This window comes from Sander vitreus, chromosome 8 (genome assembly GCF_031162955.1).
Source record: "Sander vitreus isolate 19-12246 chromosome 8, sanVit1, whole genome shotgun sequence".
Lineage (NCBI taxonomy): Eukaryota > Metazoa > Chordata > Actinopteri > Perciformes > Percidae > Sander > Sander vitreus.
The window spans coordinates 11,142,399-11,163,310 of NC_135862.1; the positions used below are offsets into that span (position 1 = coordinate 11,142,399).

General features: G+C 39.7%; 2 protein-coding genes across 5 annotated transcripts; one reads left to right on the forward strand and one right to left on the reverse strand.

The window, feature by feature from the left end:
- Positions 1-8,782, reverse strand: prr5a (proline rich 5a (renal)). 2 transcript variants are annotated; one of them, XM_078256772.1, is made up of 11 exons: positions 8,543-8,782; positions 7,192-7,322; positions 4,615-4,740; positions 4,437-4,517; positions 3,846-3,894; positions 3,650-3,707; positions 3,450-3,541; positions 3,176-3,316; positions 2,348-2,483; positions 1,781-2,056; positions 1-1,698 (listed from the first exon to the last, which is right to left on the reverse strand). In XM_078256772.1, the coding sequence occupies exons 2-11, from the start codon at positions 7,320-7,322 to the stop codon at positions 1,409-1,411; spliced, it is 1,380 nt and encodes a 459-aa protein (XP_078112898.1). In that variant the 5' UTR covers positions 8,543-8,782; the 3' UTR covers positions 1-1,408. The 2 variants fall into 2 exon arrangements, with proteins under 2 accessions (XP_078112898.1, XP_078112897.1); XM_078256771.1 differs by lacking the exon at positions 8,543-8,782 and adding an exon at positions 7,527-7,616.
- Positions 8,783-10,896: 2,114 nt separating this feature from the next.
- Positions 10,897-20,482, forward strand: LOC144522021 (uncharacterized). Of its 3 annotated transcripts, none has more exons than XM_078256769.1 (3): positions 10,897-11,635; positions 11,791-12,303; positions 17,028-17,959. In XM_078256769.1, the coding sequence occupies exons 1-3, from the start codon at positions 11,464-11,466 to the stop codon at positions 17,081-17,083; spliced, it is 741 nt and encodes a 246-aa protein (XP_078112895.1). In that variant the 5' UTR covers positions 10,897-11,463; the 3' UTR covers positions 17,084-17,959. The 3 variants fall into 3 exon arrangements, with proteins under 3 accessions (XP_078112895.1, XP_078112896.1, XP_078112893.1); XM_078256770.1 differs by lacking the exon at positions 17,028-17,959 and adding an exon at positions 13,223-14,443 and having other exon boundaries at positions 10,903-11,635; XM_078256767.1 differs by lacking the exon at positions 17,028-17,959 and adding an exon at positions 19,095-20,482 and having other exon boundaries at positions 10,908-11,635.
- The last annotated feature ends 430 nt before the right edge of the window (positions 20,483-20,912 follow it).

Consider the following 20,912-nt stretch of genomic DNA (forward strand, 5'->3'; position numbering starts at 1 on the left):
TTCAGTCAAAATGTTCATGTCTTTATCAAATGTAAACAATAAACATTGTCATTCCTTAAAGTCCTGCTGTACAGAGCTAATACAGAAAAGCAAATGCTGTCACACTGATGTTTGCTCTAAGAAGTGAAGTTTGCATTAGACCTCTAACCGCCGCTGACAATGAAAACAATTCAACAGTCCACATTTTCATAAGATGTCGTACAAAAGAGAGAGCAGAAGACCTCATTACTGTGTTACTGCCAAGAGGCAGACAACGAAGCGTAAACAGTTGCGAGATTCAAAATACACATATACAAAAAAAATCCATGATAAATATGTTAACTTTCTGTCACTTTTCCATGTAAATGGTGGCTTTAATGGCCATCTCCTCCACTAGAGGTAAGAAACTAATGCCGTTTGAAAACCTCATAACTCCATTTTAACCCCAGTTGAAAGATTACATGCTCCTTTATGGGTTAATATCAACTATAGTGTATATTTTTGATATTGTCAACATATCTTATGAAAAGACCAAAACCACCAATGTGTTAGTCCATCTCTCAATACTCTGACTCCCCCAGCATGTCTCAGCTCCAAACCCATTTGTTTATACTAAAGACATAAATCTTTAAAAATGAGTCACAATAATATAGTTTAAAATTCAAGCTAAATAAGTCCCTTCAATAGCTGAGCACTGTAGTTTTTAGCATAAATATTGCATTTGCTGGGGACTTTTTCCAGCCACAGATTAATATACATTGAGTATTTACAGTACAAGCAATGTGTATGTTGGATTGAGTCAAAATAAACTACAGTGCCTATGTTCATCAAAAAGAAGAAACATGTCAGTGCAACTATGTGGCTCATTAATGTGTTTTTTAGTAGTTTTTGGACAAAATTGAGGTCTGTGGCAGTAGAATAAAATAAATCAGGCTTTGGTTACAGAAGCAAACTTCCTGGGATCAATGTATCATTGATTTTGGTCTTTTCATGGAATTTGTTGTCTATAAGAAAAATATAGAATATCACCAGACTTGTGTCTTAATCTGATTTATTTGGGTTTATGAAAATATTTGAAGGCTCAGGATAAAAAGCTTGGGTAAAGTCACAGCTACGGTGTCTTCAAATCAAAAACCTGGTGAAACATTTCAGTCCTTTAATAATAATAATTCCACTGGTATTTGCTTTGTAATTAGTTGGACAAAGATGTTTTCTTAGCTCTTAAAAATTAGACATGTTAAAGTTGCGAGGTTTTCACTCATCAGTGAAAGCACTTGGAATTGACTTGTAACAAAGGAAAATGGTACCAACTTAATGAAATGTAGTTTTATCTTAAATCTGTTCCACAGATTATCAACGTACACACTGAAAAGGGGTGTGTGTGTGTGTGTGTGTGTGTGTGTGCGTGTGTTCCTAAAGGCAACCACAGCTACACAGTGCTCTGCCTGCTCTCGCGGCAGTACCCCATAGCCTCTGAGGAGTGAGGTGGGAAATCAATAAATATCCCATCTGAGTCTGAGTCTGCAGACTCTAGCACTTGTCCAATAATGGTTTCAGGGCTGGATGATTCACTGGGTGGCGTGGAGGATGCACCCTTACTTAGATCAGTCATTGTTGTTGTGGCCTCAGTGCCGTGCAGAGCTCCTGAGGAATGAAGTGGAAGGATACAGGGAGACGAAAGAGGCAAGTCCATGGCACTCGCTCCCGCTTGTACAATACCTGTGAATGACAGGGTACTGGATTATTATGAATTATTACATTATGATTGTTTTTCTTTTAGACATCTTAATCTGTGACATACCATTGAACTGAGAGCCCACACACAGCCTGTTTGAGGAGGGGCCAGACAGTTCAGATGAGGCCAAGTCAGCGTAGGCCAGTCCTTGTTCCTCCAGGCATGTTATAATCTCACAGGCCGAGTGGCGCCGAATTCCTCCACTGCCAACAGAGCTGGCATCTGGGTCATATTCAGCCACAGGGGTCAGCAGCAGAGGGATATTGTAGCTTTTCGATCGTACCACAGGGTTTTTAGACGGTTGGTCCGTAGACTTGGACCAGCCCCACGGTAAACGCTTCTCTAAAAGACAAGAAAAAAGGCGGGAGGGTGTTTAATTTATGTCACTTGTCAGACACGTGGCATTATTTCTCAGCTTTTTTTCCCTGTTTTTTTTGGGGGCATTTTTAGGCCTTTATTTGACAAGACAGCTGAAAACATGAAAGGGGAGAATGACATGCAGCAAAGTGCCGCAGGTTGGAGTTGAACCCGGGCCCGCCGCGTCGAGGAGTAAACCTCTATATATGGGTGCCCCGCTTTACCAACTGAGCTATCCAGGCGCCCATTACCCTACTTTTGAGTTCACTTTCTCACCCAGAACACAGCAATGGTCCTCAGCACCATCCCCAGAGTAAAGCCCGTGTGTGCCCAGGTAGGGCGAGACCACCTTCTGAATCATGGACTCGAGCCTCAAGTAGTCCTCATTAACACCGCGTGACTCATGGACCCCCTAACAGACAGACAGGCATCAGAGTCACACCAATAGAAAAAAATCATCAAGACCATGGGAAAAGTAATAAATGACAATTTTGATATTTAATTCACAGAATAAGCCGTTTATAAAATAAAAATATCTAACATTTTCTTCTTGCAGCTTCTAACATGTAAGAACGCGGTGCATTTCTCTGACACATATCAGTGTAAATTGAATAACTTTGTTGTTTTAATGTAGATCACACACTAAGAAACAATCAAAAATAATAGTATCGTACAATAAAGCAATAACAGCAATGGGAATAAACGAAAAGAAAATAATCAAATGTCACTGTTGGCTCTGAATCAGAATCAGAAACCTGTGTACAAGGTTTTTGTGGAGATAATTTGTTCATTTTTGACGTTGTTGATTAAATGTTAATAATTTAAAAAGAACACCAGATCAATTGATAATGAAAACAGTCATTAGTTTATGCCATTCAGTCTGATATGTGTATATTCATGTCTAGACATTACATTGGAGCTCGACCGAAGATGCAAAACTGCAGGTGATTATCATCTGGGATAGTGGTTCACCCTTATGTGATTAGTGACCATGTGCAAAGCTCAAAAAAACGTAATTTGATGCTGTTTTGACTTGTTGGGTCAGAAAGAAAAAAAAAAAACTGAGTGAGGAAACAGGCCTTTAGGTTTGGCCTGCAGGCCTACCTGTAGAATAAGCAGCATCTGTGTAACCGAGGGGGGCACGCGGGCCCGAGGTCGAGACACTGCGTCCTCTAACTTTACGCTCAGAACTATGGTGTTTCTGAAGTGAAGCAGAGCTAGCTGTCGCACAGAGGGCTCCTTACCCTGCACACAATAAGGACACAGAAAACAGCAGAACTAAGCAACAATTATCACCATCCAGTAAAGGTTCATTAGTTAAGGTTGTTGATCCTACGTGCAGCAAAGACAAAAACCAGATGACTAGATGTTTGTGTACCTGAACCGGATGGAAGATGGCCTGCAGCATCGAGAGAACATCACAGAAGAAGAAGTCCCAGGTCTCTGCCAGAGAGTCAAGTAACTTCTGACCTGCATCAGTCACACAGGAAGTACTTAATAAGACAGTTGATTCGCGTTTAATTCACGGGCACAGACCACTACGAAATGTATTCAGACCATTTATCCAGTCAGCCATACCTTCGTAGAACCTTATTTTATCCCGAAGAATGACCATGCCTTTTGTAAGCAACTGGTTCTGTGAAATAAAGTGAAAATATGCCATTAAATATAAATATAAATATCTGAGACACCACTGCTTTTATTTATCTGAATGGTGTTTTGCAGCCATGTACTAATCCCAGTCCTATTTCATTGAATATTAAAAGTGTATTACCTGAAGGTATTCTGTGAAGAAAAACCCAAGCTCAGTCTTTAACAGATGCCTGAGGAAACAAATGTGGCTATTGCTTCACTTTGTGACTCAAACACAACAATCAATAATCACAGGATGGACAGTATTGCCAGTATTTATTTTATCATTTCTGTGTGAATAAGGAGTTTACAACCTGCAATTAATTACTTAACTACATTACATGTACATGTACAAGAAATATCTACTAAGCACTCTTTTTTCCAGAGTTATAAGCAACACTTTCTTATCTAGTTGAAGAAATGTGTGTTAACTTCCTTGTGGTTTTTCTGTACATGGAAATATGTTTACTGGGCTGTAATGGAGGCTGATGTGATAGAAGTGACGGGTCTGGTTTGAAAAGATAATAGATATCTGGCATGACCACATGACTCCCTATGCCCACATACAGTACACAAACAAACTCATTCACAAGAAAATGTCCAGCCAGCAAACGTAGGACAGACAGTAATTATACTGATTATAGCACAAAATGACATCAACAGTCTAAAATAATGATGTTTTCTCTGTACTGTGTGAATGTGTGTGGCTGTTTCTGTTTCTCTCTAAACTTACCGGACACCTTCGTTGAGGACGTAGAGTTCGTTATCTGCCAAACCTTTCTTCTGGAAGACTGCGATGACAGCGTTGTGGATGCTGCAACACAGCAAACACACAAACTTGTCTACATAATTGTTCAAAATGCATTTGAGCCACTACAATTGTTTTTGCACCTTGATTGTATTTGGCATACCTGTTCCAGGTGGCGTTGGCTCCTGCCCTCTTCTGCTTCTCTCCTCTGTCCTCTGGTGAACTTTTCTCGCTTTTCCCCAGCTCGCTGAGGCTGGGGGAGCTCATCAACTTCAGCCGGTGCAGAGTCCTCATGAGGGACATATAGAGGAAGTGGAAAGAAACAAGAGTATGCACTAAGTAGTGGACAGGAGAGAAAGAAGGTCAGGCTATAAGCTGACATACAGAGACACAGAACAGAAACACGAGGAGATAGCTGGAGGGGAGAACATAAGCAGCGTGAGTCTGGGAGAGGGATAGAGTACGCAGAGAGGGAAAAAGCACAATGACAATAGAAAGAGCGGCCGGTGACAGAGGAGAAGAGAAGTAGGACAGAATGATGCATGGTGAGAGAGGGGCAGCACATTAAGAGCAGCATGGGTGGAGCCAATCCGAGAGGTTGGCCACAGCTCTGCTCGAGGTCTCAGAAGAGGAGGAAACAATAGCACATGCACTGATGGCGGGCAGACTCGTCCTCCTTCTCTGCCTCTCTTTTAATACAATACAATCATTGATGCAAAGGAATATGTATGCAGAGCACAGATGCCAGAGGAACTGCAGTATAAGCAGACTGAAACAGTTGGGACTTGTTGTGCTTGTCACTGTACAGCGAGGAGGTGGAGGAGGAAGTCGCCCAGCTTATTACGGTATCAACAACAACAGGGATAGGAAGCAGTGACACAATGTGGGACAATAAAGAAGGTTTTCCTGCTCTTCCATTTTCATCACAGCTGGTGCAGGACAACAAAAAAAGTAAAAAAGCAGTGCAATGTGTGAGACTAAAGCCCGACCGATACTGGATCTTTGAAGCTGATAATTATATAGATATTTAAGGGTTTAAATGTCCAGTGTCTCCTCTTTTATATCCCCTTAAATAGTTTAAACGTTGGAAAAATAATCTTTTTCTACACTGTCTGACAGTACCACATATAGGTTGTGTATCAGCTTGTTTGAACTATGAATGAAATATTCAAACCCAGGACCCATTAGACATATTCTGGATGTCTTGTGCATCTTTTTGGATACATTTCCCCAAATCCAACCTGACATGTTTGGTACCTTTAGAAATTTTGGGATCTCTAGTTAGGCTGGAAATCTAATTTACCAAATACCTCCATAGTGATATTGTGATAATATTGTAGGATTGAATATTGGTGCTTTCCCAAAATATTTTTAGAACAGCTTAAACATCTGTTAAGTTCAGAAAATGAGCCTTTAAAGCCAAGACAACACCTATGTCATATCCACAATCTAAGACGATATCTAGTCTCATAACACAATATCAATACACCACTTATATATTCGCCAGCCATAATCTCTAGTAGAATAATAATTTTAAAACAATAATGAAGAAAAAAGTTAAAAATAGAGTTTGTAATGACTGACCCAGCACTGGTAGGTCACTGACGATTAAGAGATTAACCACATAGCCCTTGTATGTGTCTTTTACACTTTAAGTCTTGCTTGGATTAAAATAAAGTAGATATAATGTGTCCTGGAAAGCAGACTTTGTTACCTTTCAAAAGAGTCAGGCTAGCAGTTTCCATCTGTTTGCAGTCTTTATGGCAAGTTAAGCTAATTGGCTGCTGCTGCAGCTTTATATTTACCATACACACGGGTGGTATCAATCTACTCATCAGTTTTAAAATCAGTACAGTACTAAATGTACTGAGCGGGACATTTTGAAAAATAAACTTGTCAGGGCTCTCTGGTGGACAAACTGTGTAATGAAGACAAAACTATCAAAACGTATCTTTGGGATTTATGTACATACATTTCTCACTACTTATTGGCCAACATATACTGATATGATATATCTGCAATGGAATGGAATGGAAATTGATTTATTTGAAACAGGGACAATGCACAAATAAACATTAAACTTGTTAAACAAGAGAATATGTCAGGTTATAGCAACAATTGCTAATTTCCACCTATAGTCCCTGGGCAGGTATGACAAATTTAAAAAACAATTAACAATTTTAAATAGAAATTTCACAGGGACTATAAATGACATGGTGTCCATAGTGATTAAAAACAGGCAGTTTAGCAAAAACATAAGCTAACATTGTTGACTGTCGCTCTACATAAGACAACCTCCCCGCTAAAAGAGGTTTAGCGTATTTACTGTTTGCATATTTTCAGGACGTACAGGTGAAAACTAGCACTTTGAAGAAGAAGAAGAAGAAGAAGAAGAAGAAGAAGAAGAAGAAGAAGAAGAAATGATGAGTTCAAACCCACGCAGTCCAGAAACTCTCTGCTGACAGCACAGCAGTAAACAACAGACCCCCCCCCCCCCCCCTTTCCACACCCACGTTCACAGAGACACAGAAAACATGGAAAGCAAGTGTACAAACTCAATCAAACATCCCACCAGGAGATCATTATCATTAGGTCAAAGTGTTGCAAGCAAAGCTCAGCCGCTTGATGAAATCTTTTGTGAGAAGAGATGGTGGAATTTTTATAAATGCTAATTAATATTTCATGCATTTTACAGGATGCTGTGTGTTGTGAAATTTTAATCACAGGAACTGAGCCTCACCTCCTGATTGGATGCTCACTGCTGCTTTCCATGTCTGGGCTCGGGGGAGGGGCAGAGAAGGTGCTGAAGTTGAGTGACAGGGGTCGTGAGGAGGGCCGGGAGGCGTGCCTCCGCCTGAGTCCATCAAGCATCTGAATATATAGAAAGGAGACGATAAAGAAATGGTTATTAAGCTTTGACTGAAGGTAAACATACCATCAAAGGCACATAAAACATACGGCAGTGATCACAAGGCTCTGATACTCCTGTTACCACTTGCTTTGAGACAATGAATGATACAAGGAACACTAAGAGCACTAGAATACACAGACAAAACAAATTAAAGTAAAACGTACGGTCATAAGGGTACAGGAGAAACCCAAGTAACACATTTGCAGCCTCCTTAGGGGAGTTGTAGTGTGAAATCCTTTCCTTTATTCTGTTATTTCAACACTATCTAAGTGTTTTGCAATCACATAGTTTAGCTCCACCCTAACCGTATAATCACACACACACACACACACACACACACACACACACACACACACACACACACACACACACACGTTGCATCAGAGAAAAAAGGGGAAATGCATGTGTGTGCATGTAGAGTATGAGTGTGAATTATTCCTGTAAAGGCCACAGAGCCCGTATGACAGTACAGTATTATAGTCTATTTGGGTGTTTACCTACCCATAGAAACATGCTGGGCATAGTAAAGCACCATCCCCTGGTCAGAGGCGAGAACAACAGTCTAGGCTTTCACTCTACAGACAAAGACACAACACGAGCCTCCTTCACCACCCCGCATGCAAGTATAAAATGGGTGAATGGTGCGTTTTCAGGAGTATTTGGCATGCAGTTGCATTACAGTAAGATCACATCAGAGCCAGAGGCACAGAGACAGACTACACACTGTCTACCCGACATACCATGCCACGCCAGTCTGGGCATTTCTGCTTTTGTTCACCCCTCCTCCTTTTAGGAGCGACTACAGTCAGATCGATAACACTTCCAATATCTATCTCTATTGCTTTTCTGGCCTATTGATATCCCACTGTACTGCCCCGTCATGTTTATTCGACATAAGATAGCAACCAATCGTCCAGACACGCAATCAACAGTCCACGTTTATCCTACAGGGAGGAATGTACAGCCATTCGTGCGTACGTGGAGGGTTTTCTATTTTTTCTACCTGCGTGGAAGAAAGAATAATGCAAAGTAGCACTGTAAACAACGTGTCTGTCTTATGTGCACACACAGACGGGCACAGATGCGTCATAAAGTCCACCTATGGATAGAAACTGTATGATAATGGCCAAAAAGTTGTCATGTCATGCGTCTCTGCCCGCCCACTGTAGCCTGCACTCACCGTGCCTTTATCCTGTCGTGTTGTTCCTCACTGGATGAAACGGTCATGTAGCACTAATGCGAAGTGTTTACTGTTCGGGCTCAGCAGCTGGCTCCTCTACTGTTCCCCGCTGGTCTGCGCACCCACACGGGCATCAGGGTGCAGGCGGATGAAGGGTCCGACCTGCTGTGCTTTGGAGGGGGACTCATTCATGAGGCACGCGCCGCCACTCGCTCGCTCACTGGCTCGCCCCCGCTTTGTTTTGACGAGATGCAAAGCGAACCTGGGCTCGTGGACGCGCATTGTGGTTAAAATTGGATGCAAAAACAGGGGAATCACTGGGATTCAAAAGGAAAACACAAAATGAGTAATATCATGCCCTGGACAAAGTGTTTACTTAGGGTTATTATGCATCAAGTATTAAAAGCAGACTGTAAGAGAAATATTATAACTGGCACATATTACCCCAACCCCAACACAGGATGAGGTACTATATTTGAATAGCACCAACGTAGCTAAAGGCAGGTGTGCAGACATTGGAGAAAGGGCTACATGTGTGCCACGCTGCCTTGGACTCCTGCATATTGCTGTAGGAATACAGTGGAAGGTAGTCGGCTACACGCAGCAGCATTGACCCCAATAGATACCGTTTAACACAGTGGGTGTTTTGCCATCTGTCAAAGCAGGCGCGGGCATTTGGCAGATAATCCCCTATTTCCATGGGTCGTTATGTAAATAAATGGGTCTCGTGAGAAACGTTACTGGCATTATAAAAATCACTGAAATTAGACGTAGGCCTACAGAACATTTTAGTTGCCCCACCAATACATGAGAATGACATCTTTGCATGATAAAAAAAGCTATGCAAAACAGCAAATATGACATATGCATGTTGTGAGAATCTGTTCTCGCAGTAAATCGCTCTGTATAAAGAGGCGCAGATTAACATACTGTATAGGCCAATCCAAATAGACATAGCCTATTATTTAACCCAGATTCAGTTGTTTCTGTACAGATAATTAATTCTACGATTTATTCTGAGTGAAAACATGCAAAATTGGCCTAGTGTAATTTAAAAGTAAAGCATCTTTCTAAAAGTATTACCCAACATTGAAATAACATCACGATTAACAGGACAGTAATATTGCTAATTTGTCACACTTCCACTGTCGGAATTCAACAGTGTGACACCCAGCGGAAGTATACAGGAGTGATGGTAGCTTTAGCTGAATCCGAATGCAGCTGGAAGACTGTGTTGTAGTCCTAAGTATTTCAGTTGTAGTACTATGCAGTATCTTAGACAAATGAATATGATTGAGAACATATGAAGTTGGTTAAAAATAAATGGCTGTTTACATTTGAAACATTTAAATTAGCCAGTAATTTAGAGCAGGGATCTTCAACAGGGGGTCCAGGGGGGGCCTCCAAATTTTTCAAAAATGAAAAAGTCTTAACATGATTCCAACATATTATTAGCAAATATAAATCCCCACTGATGATAGGCTTACTGGCCAATAGGTAATGTAGTCACTAAGGTAGCCATCCACAGATACAGTTCATCCCAAAGGATTGACTGTTTCACATGTGTTTCACATTTAAGGGTTAACATTAAAACATGATTTATAAAATCATGCCAACAATTATTAAGCTATTTGAATAACTTAGTATTCTATGCAAAAAAAGGTATCTATAAATGCTTTAGGCTGCCCTAAAAGTTATTGTAGGACCAGATTAATATGCAACTTCATTTTATACAATATATGTAGTAGGGGGTCCCTGATCCGTCTCTCTTTCAGTTAAGGGGCCCTTGGCTTAAAAAACGTTGAAGACCCCTGATGTAGAGAAAGCTTTGGAGAAGAGAGAAAAAAAGCTCTTTCCCAAGATAATCTGCATAAATCAGTTTTTTATGTCAATATTTTGCTAATTTGGGATACTGTTTTTGTTCTGTTTTTTATTTATTTATTTTGTTTGTGTTTTGTTTTTGTTTTTTTTTACTTTTTTTTCACATGCATGCATAATTGCACAGTTATGCAATATGTGCATCTTTCTATATACATTAAATTATGTTTGAACAGCATTTTCGGAACAACCACAGTCTTTTATATCATGGGAGTCTTTGTTTAACAGTGAGTGCACAGTAGTGGCTGTAAAACTAATGGTGTGATGTGGATGACCGTGTGTATAAGAGCATTTTCCTGATGTCATTTGCAAAAGACCAGCATCCTGCAGTTATTTCTAGTGTGTAACACGGGAATAAGCAGCTAGTCGAGTTGGACTTCAAAAGACTGACAGGCTGGTCTAAATTTGTGTTTCAACCACTTTCTATTTGTTATTTTTTTTAATGAAAAATTCTGTAATTACTGTAACCAAATTCATTTGTGGGATGAAGCGAGATTAGATAGACGATATCCTTACTAGTGACGTTAAAACAGACGTTTTAAATAAAATGCCATCAATTATTGCGGAAAGAAAAGCTGCCGCATTTCCACTGTCGGAACTTAACACTGTGACACCCAGCGGAAGTAAACAACAAGGGCGCTTACCTTAGCTTAGTATTTCAGTTGCAACAATGGCTGCAGTTCAGTGTTTGAGACAGTTTGTCAACGAGCGACTACTTGCTGCTGTGAAGAAATATTCGGAGTTTTTGAAAAAACTATCATCTTTGGTTTATTAAATAGTAGCAAATTTCCTTGGATTCCACGGAATAAAGCGAGATCGATGTACATACTTTCTACTGGTGTTACAAGTTTAGAATCAAATGAATGCCATCAGTTCAAAGCGGAAAGAAAAGCTGCCGCACTTCCGCTGTCGGAACGTAACAGTGTAACACCTTATGGAAGTAAACAACAGAAGCGCTTGTAGCTGTAACTGCATGCAAGCAGACGTGAAGCTGATACTGTGGTCGTAGTGCAGAAAATTATTCCAGTTACAATTAAGAAACAATGTCTGCAGTTCAGTATTTGAGACAGTTTGTCAACAAGCGACTAACTGCGGCTGCTGAAGAAATATTCGGAGTTTTTGAAAAAGCTATCGTCGAGTACAAAGAAGAGATCGATCGTCAGCGCAGACTGCTGGATGTCGTTTGGAAACCTGAAATCAAGTTACACAGGATAGGTGTGTAAAACCTTATGGTTTTTAAAAACTAACAGGAATTTGACTCATATAGGATCCTAATGGTTTCAACGACATAACGTTACGTGTTGTGTTTATTTCTTCTACCATCACAGTAACATTAGTATCCTATTACTTTTCATCTTTTTTCCCTTAAGAGCTCCCACAGCAACATGTCTGTAAGGAGGAGGAGGAGGAGGTTCTCGCTGACCAGCAGCAGCTCTGTATTCAGGAGAGGAACTCCAGTGTGGACCAAGAGGAGCCAGAGCCTCCACAGATTAAAGAGGAGGAACAGGAGGAACTCTGCACCAGTGAGGAGGGAGAGCAGCTTGAACTGAAGCAGGAGACTGATGCCTTTATGTTGACTCCTACTCATGGTGAAAGTGAAGACCAGACTCTGAACTTAAGTATCAGTGTGGTGGAGGAACAGCCTCTAAACTACATTTCAGTTAAAAGCTCTGTGGTACCGAAACATAACTGTGACCCCTGTCTCCTCTCTCACAACTCTCATGAAGCTGAGAGCCAAAATCAGAGTGGAGGCAAGCATGGAGACTCAGGATCAACCAGAAATGCAGAGCCAGAACCAAAGAAAAGACAACACAAAAGCAACAGTCACAGTAACAATGTAAACAACTCTAACTTGTCAAGGATTCAACGTAAAACTCAAACAGGTAAAAAGTCTTTAAAATGTCACATGTGTGAGAAAGATTTCCGGAATAATTCAGAATTGCAGAAACACCTAAAAGTCCACACAAATGAGAAGCCATATTCTTGCAAAGCATGTGGGAAAGATTTCAGATCTACCAATAACTTAAAAGCCCACATGAGAATCCACACAGGTGAGAAGCCGTATTCTTGCAAAACATGTGGGAAATATTTCCGATCTAGCAGTCACGTGATAGGCCACATGAGAATTCACACAGGGGAGAAGCCGTATATTTGCGAAACATGTGGTAAAGCTTTCAGACTTGGTGGTCACTTGATACGCCACATGAGAATCCACACAGGTGAGAAGCCGTACCTTTGCAATACCTGTGGGAAAGGATTCTGTTCCATTTCAGGATTGAAAAGACACATGAGAATCCACACAGGTGAGAAGCCGATTACTTGTGAAACATGTGGAAAAGATTTCAGATGTAGCAGTAACTTAAAAAGCCACATGAGATTCCACACAGGTGAGAAGCCAAACCTTTGCAAGACCTGCAGTAAAGGATTTTGTGCCTTTTCAGGGTTGAAAAGACATATGAGAATCCACACAGGTCAGAAGTCTTATACTTGCAAGACATGTGGGAGATCTTTCAGATGTATCACTAACTTAAAAGGTCACATGAAAACGCATGCGGGTGAAAAGTTGGACAACTGCAGCGCAGGGGTTCCAATTGTAGTCACACCCATTCAGGTGAGAAGCTCTATAACTCGAAAACATATGGAAATATTTCAGAATGAATAGTGACTTGTTGGTTAACATGACTTCTCAAGCCAACACTGGTGAGAAACCATATTTTTGCATAACATGTTGAAGAAAAACATTTTTGTTTAATTTTTAAATGTATATGGGCAGTAAGAACTTCACCTGTATGTGCCCTTCAGGTTGAGACAGGAGAAATCCCACTGGGTTTATGCAGGAAAGAGCTTTGGTCAACTATTGGATACATTTAGTGGTCATGGAGATGACACCCAACCAGGCCTGCTACAGACCAGCTGGGAGAGGGAGAGGACATCAAAATGTAGTTTTTGCTGGACAGGAGATGCAGCAGCAAGATATTTGGGAGTATTTGGAAAGTTTTTTTTTTCCAGAAACACTGTTGGTAGATTTTAGACTACTTCAAATGAAGGCAAGAAATAAAAGTGCAGATTTAGTGAGTTAGTAAGTTATAAGGAATATAAATATTAGATTGGAGATTCAAATGTATTGCCATTGCACAGAGTACGAGTAGGCTTACTAAGACAACAAAATGCAGTTTAGCATCTAACCAGAAGTACAGAAAAGCAGTAAAATGCAGAGTAAAGTACAGAAGAGAATAAACAAAATGTTGAATAAACATTAAGGTTTATGAATACACTAGATATTAAAATGAATTGGCCAAAGAAGTGGGAAGGGAATGATACGTATTCTCTTTTGTATGCAGACATCGTTTCACTGTCACCTTCCAAAGACAAAATGCAGCAGATGCTCTCCTACTCTGAGTGGTGTAATACATGGAGATTGTTTATTAAAACAGAAAAAAAAATCCCTTTAGAAAACCCTCATCTACCTGCAGTACCTAGTGTAAAGATTGATTACATAACAATTTCATAAAAGGTGATTTAAGATGATTTAATGATAAAAGATTTTTTTCAATGACATTTTTTATGTGCTCAGTTGAGATCTGATATCTTACCTTGACTGTTGAAAGTGGACGGTATGTTAATCTAGAAGAAGAAAAGCGAATCTGTCTGTGTTGTCAGACCGACTGTGCTTTTAAATATGAACAGTGCGATGCGTTGTTTAGGAAAATAAAAATTAATATTCATTTTGTAAATATGGCTGTTTACATGTGAAACATATACATTAGCCAGTAATGTAGAGAAAGCTTGGGAGAAGAGAGAAAAAAAACTATTTACCAAGATAATCTGTAGATATCTAATAGTTTTCTTATGTGAACAGCTATTCGGGATACTGTTTTTGTTCTGTTTTTTTTGTTTCTGCTCTTTTTCCTTTTCCACATGCTTTGTATATGCAAGACTGGAAGATGTATGTGAAATAGTGATGTCTTGTAATCCCTTGTGGCATGACACAGAAACAAAAATAAATCTATAGTTAATTAGTCAGATAGTTATAGTGTAATTCCCTGTTGCAGAGACACCTGATAATCCACACAGATGGGAAGCAGTCTACTTGCAAAATTTGGTGGTCATATTAATATATTCTTTCAATGTATCATTATATAATGGGCAACCAAATACAGCTATCATTATGAGCCCGTTCAACTTTTATTTGGCCTTTGCCATTTGTTGATACTTTACATAGTTTTAGTATTAGGCCAGTCATTTTAAGCCAAAATGGGGGTCAACCTTGAACAAATTGCAACAGAAGCAAACTCAACTGATTTTGTATCCTCAATATGTCCTGAGTAAGGAAAAAAAAAGCCAGGAAGAATCCCATTAGGGGAAAGTTTCGAAAAAGACCCAAATATAGCCTATTCATACGCCTATTCATTCTTTTTCTCACGTGAATAGGGTAAACATTTTAAACTTTAGATACCACCATGAAAATTACTGAGTTCATTACTTACATTAAGACAAACAAAAAATGTATTACAAGTTTTTTAAATTGTTAACATGGGCAAACGGTGCATAATCTAATTACGTATGTGGTAATTTGCATAAATACCATAACAGATCTAAACATTAGGTATAGCCAGGTGAAAATGTCTTATTGAATCTTGTTGACATCTTACAATGAAAGACTTCATGTTAAGGTCTGAATGGAACCCATTTAGGCTACCCATGAACATTAATACATAGAGGCAGACAGGGGCGCTGCCAGCAATTTTGGGCTCCATGACAAAAAATCAAATTGGGCCCCCCTCTGCGCAGCTGTTGTCACCACATCTCTAGGACCTAACTGTCCCATCAAAAGCTTTACATAACTCTAATTAAAGGCTTGCAACTGTCTTGCTTCTTGTAGTTCAATACTAGTACTAGAATTTGACAAAATGGAAAATTCTCTTTACAAAATTATTATTATTAGTTATTATAATTATTAATGAAAGAGAAATCCTCACAGTCTCCCTGCAATGATGCTAACTGGCATGTCATTGAACACAATGTTGCTCACCTTCTTCACTGGGACAGGGAGGGGCACAGTTAGGGGGAGACTGGGGTGCTGCTGACTCATCTGTTGTTAAGTCTGCTAAAAAGGGCAGGGACAATGATTTAATATGAATATCTTGCTAAACGTTTCCCTGCACTGATTAAATGGTGATTAAATGTAGGCTAACACTAGTCTGTAGCTAGCTAGCTTATTTCACTATGGACATTAAGCCAACAGGTTAATACCACTCACAGACTATAGGCTACCCACCTTTCTTGGTGAAAAACTGGGTTACAGTTTGACACACTTTCCTTTGTCTTTCCTCTCTCTCTCTTTTCTCTCTTTCCTTTTTTGAAAACCAGACTTTGATTTAACGTTACTTGACAACATTGTGGTCACTGTAGTTCTGCCGCATCTACTGACTGCAACTAAACACCGTCACTGAGTGCTCTACGGCAAGACCAAACCATTTCATGCAGATATAGGGAGGTGGTCGGTCTATATGGATGTTTACTTTTTGGTCAATGGGGATATTTAACTTTTACTGCCAAAAACAAAGAGACCATTAATTGTATTATTATATTTGAAATATATATACTGAATGATGATGGTTTAATATTTTTATATTAGTTTTTACCTATTTTTTGGGGGCCCCTGTCAGTCATGGGCCCTTGGAATTGTCCTAACTGTCCTAAAACTGGATATTGATTTTGTAAATATGGATCATGCACAAAAACTGAGGTGGCTGTTTACATGTGAAACATATACATTAGCCAGTAATGTGGAGAAAGCCTGGGAGAAGAGAATAAAGCTCTTTGTATTTTTCCGTTTCCCCATGCTGAAGTATACACAAGACTGGAAGATGTATGTAAAATAGTGATGTCTTGTAATCCCATGTGGGATGGGACAGATGTTTGGCATGACACAGAAACAAAAATAAATGAATGAGTATGAGCAGTATTGGCAGTATGAACAGTATTAAAGTATTAACAGTCGTACGAATATGCCAATATATAAACCATAGAAGAAAGCAGTGCTGTGAGTATGGAAAATGGCCCTACGTAAACATGAGTTTATGTTTTTTTTCGGGGTTTTTTGTGGCATTTTGGCCTTTAATGGATAGGATAGTTGCAGCCAGGAAAGCGGGGAGAGAGAGAGAGAGGGGGATAACACATGCAGCAAAGGGCCACATGTTGGATTCAAACCCTGTGACTGAGCCTTTGCGCGGGCGCTCTACCAGGTGAGCTACCAAGGCGCCCCATGAATTTAATGTTTTAATCGCAAGTTTCAAGTCTTCTTCAATACAGCAAAATGTTCATGTTGTAAATTATATTCCCATATATTTTAAAATTGATGATAAAGCAGTTTATACTTTAAGGGTGTGGCTACAGGCCGACCTGTCAATCATGACAGAGACCTAGCAATGCTAACCGTGGGTCTGTGTACATTAAAATAGCTGTGGACTTTTTTAGTTCACCTACCTTTTTATCATTTTATTTTACCTATATGTAAACAATAAATGTCTTATTTACTCTAAAATGACGTGTGGAAAGTGCTGCCAGCCTCCCTAGTTACTTTGGACCTTTTGTAAATTAATAGGTGCTGCCAGAGGGGAGAACTTCCGGCTTCTGAACTCGCACACTGCTGGGTGTTAGAGTTTTTTTAAAAGTCGCTTTTTTGTTCTAAAAAGCCTTTTAAAATGTCAATGACGTCATACACATCGTACCTCAGCAGATTCATTATTGACCATATTTATAAAGACTTTGCCTTATTGTGGAAGGATGTTATTTTTTGCTTTTATAAAAGCCATAGCAAAGAAAATATGTACTTCATTATAAATGTATTAATTCTTTTGGCAAAATTTCACATTCATAAGTGTAAATTCAGCGCTAAAAAACCTAGTTTTGTACTTTTTCTCCATGAAGTTGAACATTATATTAATCTGATTTCTGGCTCAAACAACAAAAAGGCTGTTAAAACTGTCAACATATGGTCCTCTTTCCCTTTGTAATGGCCTATAAGCTTCCCCTGGCAATCTTGTTTTATATTTTGTTTATTTTTTTAATTGTTGTATGTTATGTATGTTTTGGCTATTCACATGTGATGTGTACCCTTTATTTGCAATTAAAAAAAAAAGTAAAAAAAAAACAAAAAAACTGCTTTACAGCAAGCTAGGGAGTGAACAGGCTCTCCGTAGACGCCGGGCTCTGACATAGGCCATTGGTGATGCACAAGTTCTTTCAGTTGGCAATAAGATAAGTTGGGCATTAGATGCCTTTTTAAAGATGGATAAATATAAGTGTAGGGGAGTAAGTTATGTTAAGTTTTGAAAAAAATGACAGCAGTTGAAAGCCGGCACTTCCGTTGTCGGAACTTAGCTAGTGTGACACCCAGCGGAAGTAAACAACAGTAGCGCCTCTTTGGTAGCGCTTGTAGCTAGTTGCATGCCCAAATAGCTGGACGACTAGCTATATCAAAGTCATAGTGCAAGTGCAGATAATTATTTCACTTGTAGCCTAATTGAGCAAAAATGGCTGTAGTTCAGTATTTTAGACAGTTTGTCAACGAGCGACTAACTGCGGCTGCTGAAGAAATATTCGGAGTTTTTGAAAAAACTATCGTCGAGTACAAAGAAGAGATCGATCGCCAACGCAGACTGCTGGATGTCGTTTGGAAACCTGAAATCAAGTTACACAGGATAGGTGTGTAAAACCTCGAGGATCTTTTTTAAAACGATCAGAGGAGTATGACTCATATAGGATTCGAATGGTTTAAAGACTAGCTACGTGTTGTATTTAATTGCTCAATGTCCGTTCTTCTACCATCACAGTAATAATAATAATAATAATGCATTTTATTTATATAGCGCTTTTTGCAACACTCAAAGACACTTTACAGAGTTTTAAAAAGGAAATAAAGGTGGGGAGGTTGTCAGGTCAGGGTACTGTAGATGGTGTTCATTTTTGTTTGAAAAAATTAAAGGAAAGAGTTGCACTTGTTGACTGTGAAGGATTCAGAGGTGTTGTCACTGGGTTTGAGAACTTATTGTGGATAAGAGAGTATTGGGGTTGTTGGAGCCAACGTGTATGAGCTTTAAGTAGTAGGATGACTGGGCTGTGATGGAGAAGCAGTGGCAGCAAAAACTGTCCTGTACACTGTCCTGTTACTCCCATGACTGTCCCGGGACAGTCGGACACTGTCCTGTACACTGTGCTGTGACTCCATGACACAGCACGGAGCCTGTGACTCCCAGGACAGTGTACAGGACACTACTAACAGGACAGGACAGTGTTTGCTGCTGCTGTGATGAGAGTGTCTTTGTATTGCTGGAGGTAGTCTGTGTAGGCTTGGAGATGCACTGTTAAACCAGTTTTCTTGGAAAGTCTTTCAAGCTGGCGCTTACAGGATTTCATATGGTGGAGTTCAGGATTATACCAGGGAGCAGAGTGTGTGAATGTGACTTTTGGTTTTGATGGGAGAGTGTGTCATTATAATAACTAACCAGATTTGAGATATTATCAATAAGTGGTGGAGGGCAGGCAGATATTTTACTGGTTAGGGAGGCTGAGAGGGTCGAGGGGGAGAGAGATTTGAGATCCTCGAGGATATTTTGCATTTATCTTATTTTTTTATCCTATTACTTTTCATCTTTTTTTTTCCCTCCAGAGCTCCCACAGCAACATGTCTGTAAGGAGGAGGAGGTTCTCGCTGACCAGCAGCAGCTCTGTATTCAGGAGAGGAACTCCAGTGTGGACCAAGAGGAGCCAGAGCCTCCACAGATTAAAGAGGAGGAACAGGAGGAACTCTGCACCAGTGAGGAGGGAGAGCAGCTTGAACTGAAGCAGGAGACTGATGCCTTTATGTTGACTCCTACTTACAATAAAAGTGAAGATCAGACTCTGACCTTGTGTAAAAGATTCACTGATACATTGAACGGTCATAAAATAACCCACACAGGTGAGAAGCTGTATTCTTGTGAAACATGTGGGAAAAGATTCAATTACCTATCATCTTTGAACTATCATATAAGAACCCATACAGGTGTGAAGCTGTTTTCTTGCGAAACATGTGGGAGATGCTTGAGTTCGATATCATCATTGAAGATTCATATGAGAACCCATACGGGTGAGAATCCATATCTTTGCAAAACATGTGGGAAAAGATTTCCTCAGGTGTCATCATTGAACTATCATATGAAAACCCATACAGGTGAGAAACCATATTCTTGCCAAACATGTGGGAAATGTTTCCGAGCTAGCAGTCACTTAATAGGTCACATGAGAATGCACACAGGTGAGAGGCCAAACCTTTGCAAGACCTGCGGCAAAGGATTTTGTGCCATTTCAGGTTTGAAAAGACATATGAGAATCCACACAGGTGAGAAGTCTTATACGTGCAAAACATGTGGGAAAGCTTTCAGATGTAGCAGTAACTTAAGAAGCCATATGAGAATCCACACCGGTGAGAAGTCTTATACTTGCGAACCATGTGGGAGATCTTTCAGATGCATCGGGCACTTAAGAGGCCACATGAGATCGCACACGGTTGAGAGGTTGAACAACTGCAGCACAGAGGTCCCAGTTGTTGCACCCATTCAGGTCAGAAGCTCTATAATTCAAAAACACGTGGAAGATATTTCAGAAAACTAGTTTTTTTTTTTATGTGTGGTGGCAGTAAGAACTTCACCTGTATGTGCCCTTCACGTTGAGACTGGAGAAATGTTACTGGGTTTATGCAGGAAACGGATAACTAATAGCAACTATTGGATACATTTAGTGGTCATGGAGATAGACACCCAACAGGGCCTGCTACAGAGAGCTGGGGGAGGGAGAGGACATCAAAATCTAGATTGTGCTGGACAGGAGATGCAGCAGCAAGAGATTTGGGAGTATTTGGAAAGTTTTTTTTCCAGAAACACTGTTTTACATTGTATGTGTGTGTGTGTGTGTTAAGGGATGGGGTGAAAAAAAGAAAGAAAAAGGGCCAAATCTGTGATGTGTAATATTGTTAATCTTGTGCCTTTCTCACTAAAAAAAATGATCCAAAACAAAATATATGGACTAAAATTTCATATTTTTATGATGATGAAAACTGAATATGGTACGTAGAATTATGTTTATAATTTGTCTAAAAAGCAAAGATCTGTATGTGCTCAGTTGAGATCTGGTATCTTACCTTAGACTGTTAAAAGTGGACGGTATGTTAATTAGAAGAAGAAAAGATGAGCTGTCCAATGTGTTGTCTTAACGATATAGAAAATTAGTTCCATTTGTTTTCTACTGTCCCTTTTATCGGAAACAGCACAATGCAAGTAAGATATAATGAGATAATGATTTTATAAATATGGATCATGCACAAAGACTGAGGTGGCTGTTTACATAAATTAGCCAGTAATGTGGAGAAAGCCTGGGAGAAGGAAAAAAAAAGCTCTTTTTCCCCCACATGCTTTGTATATGCATGACCAAAGATGTATGTAAAATAGTG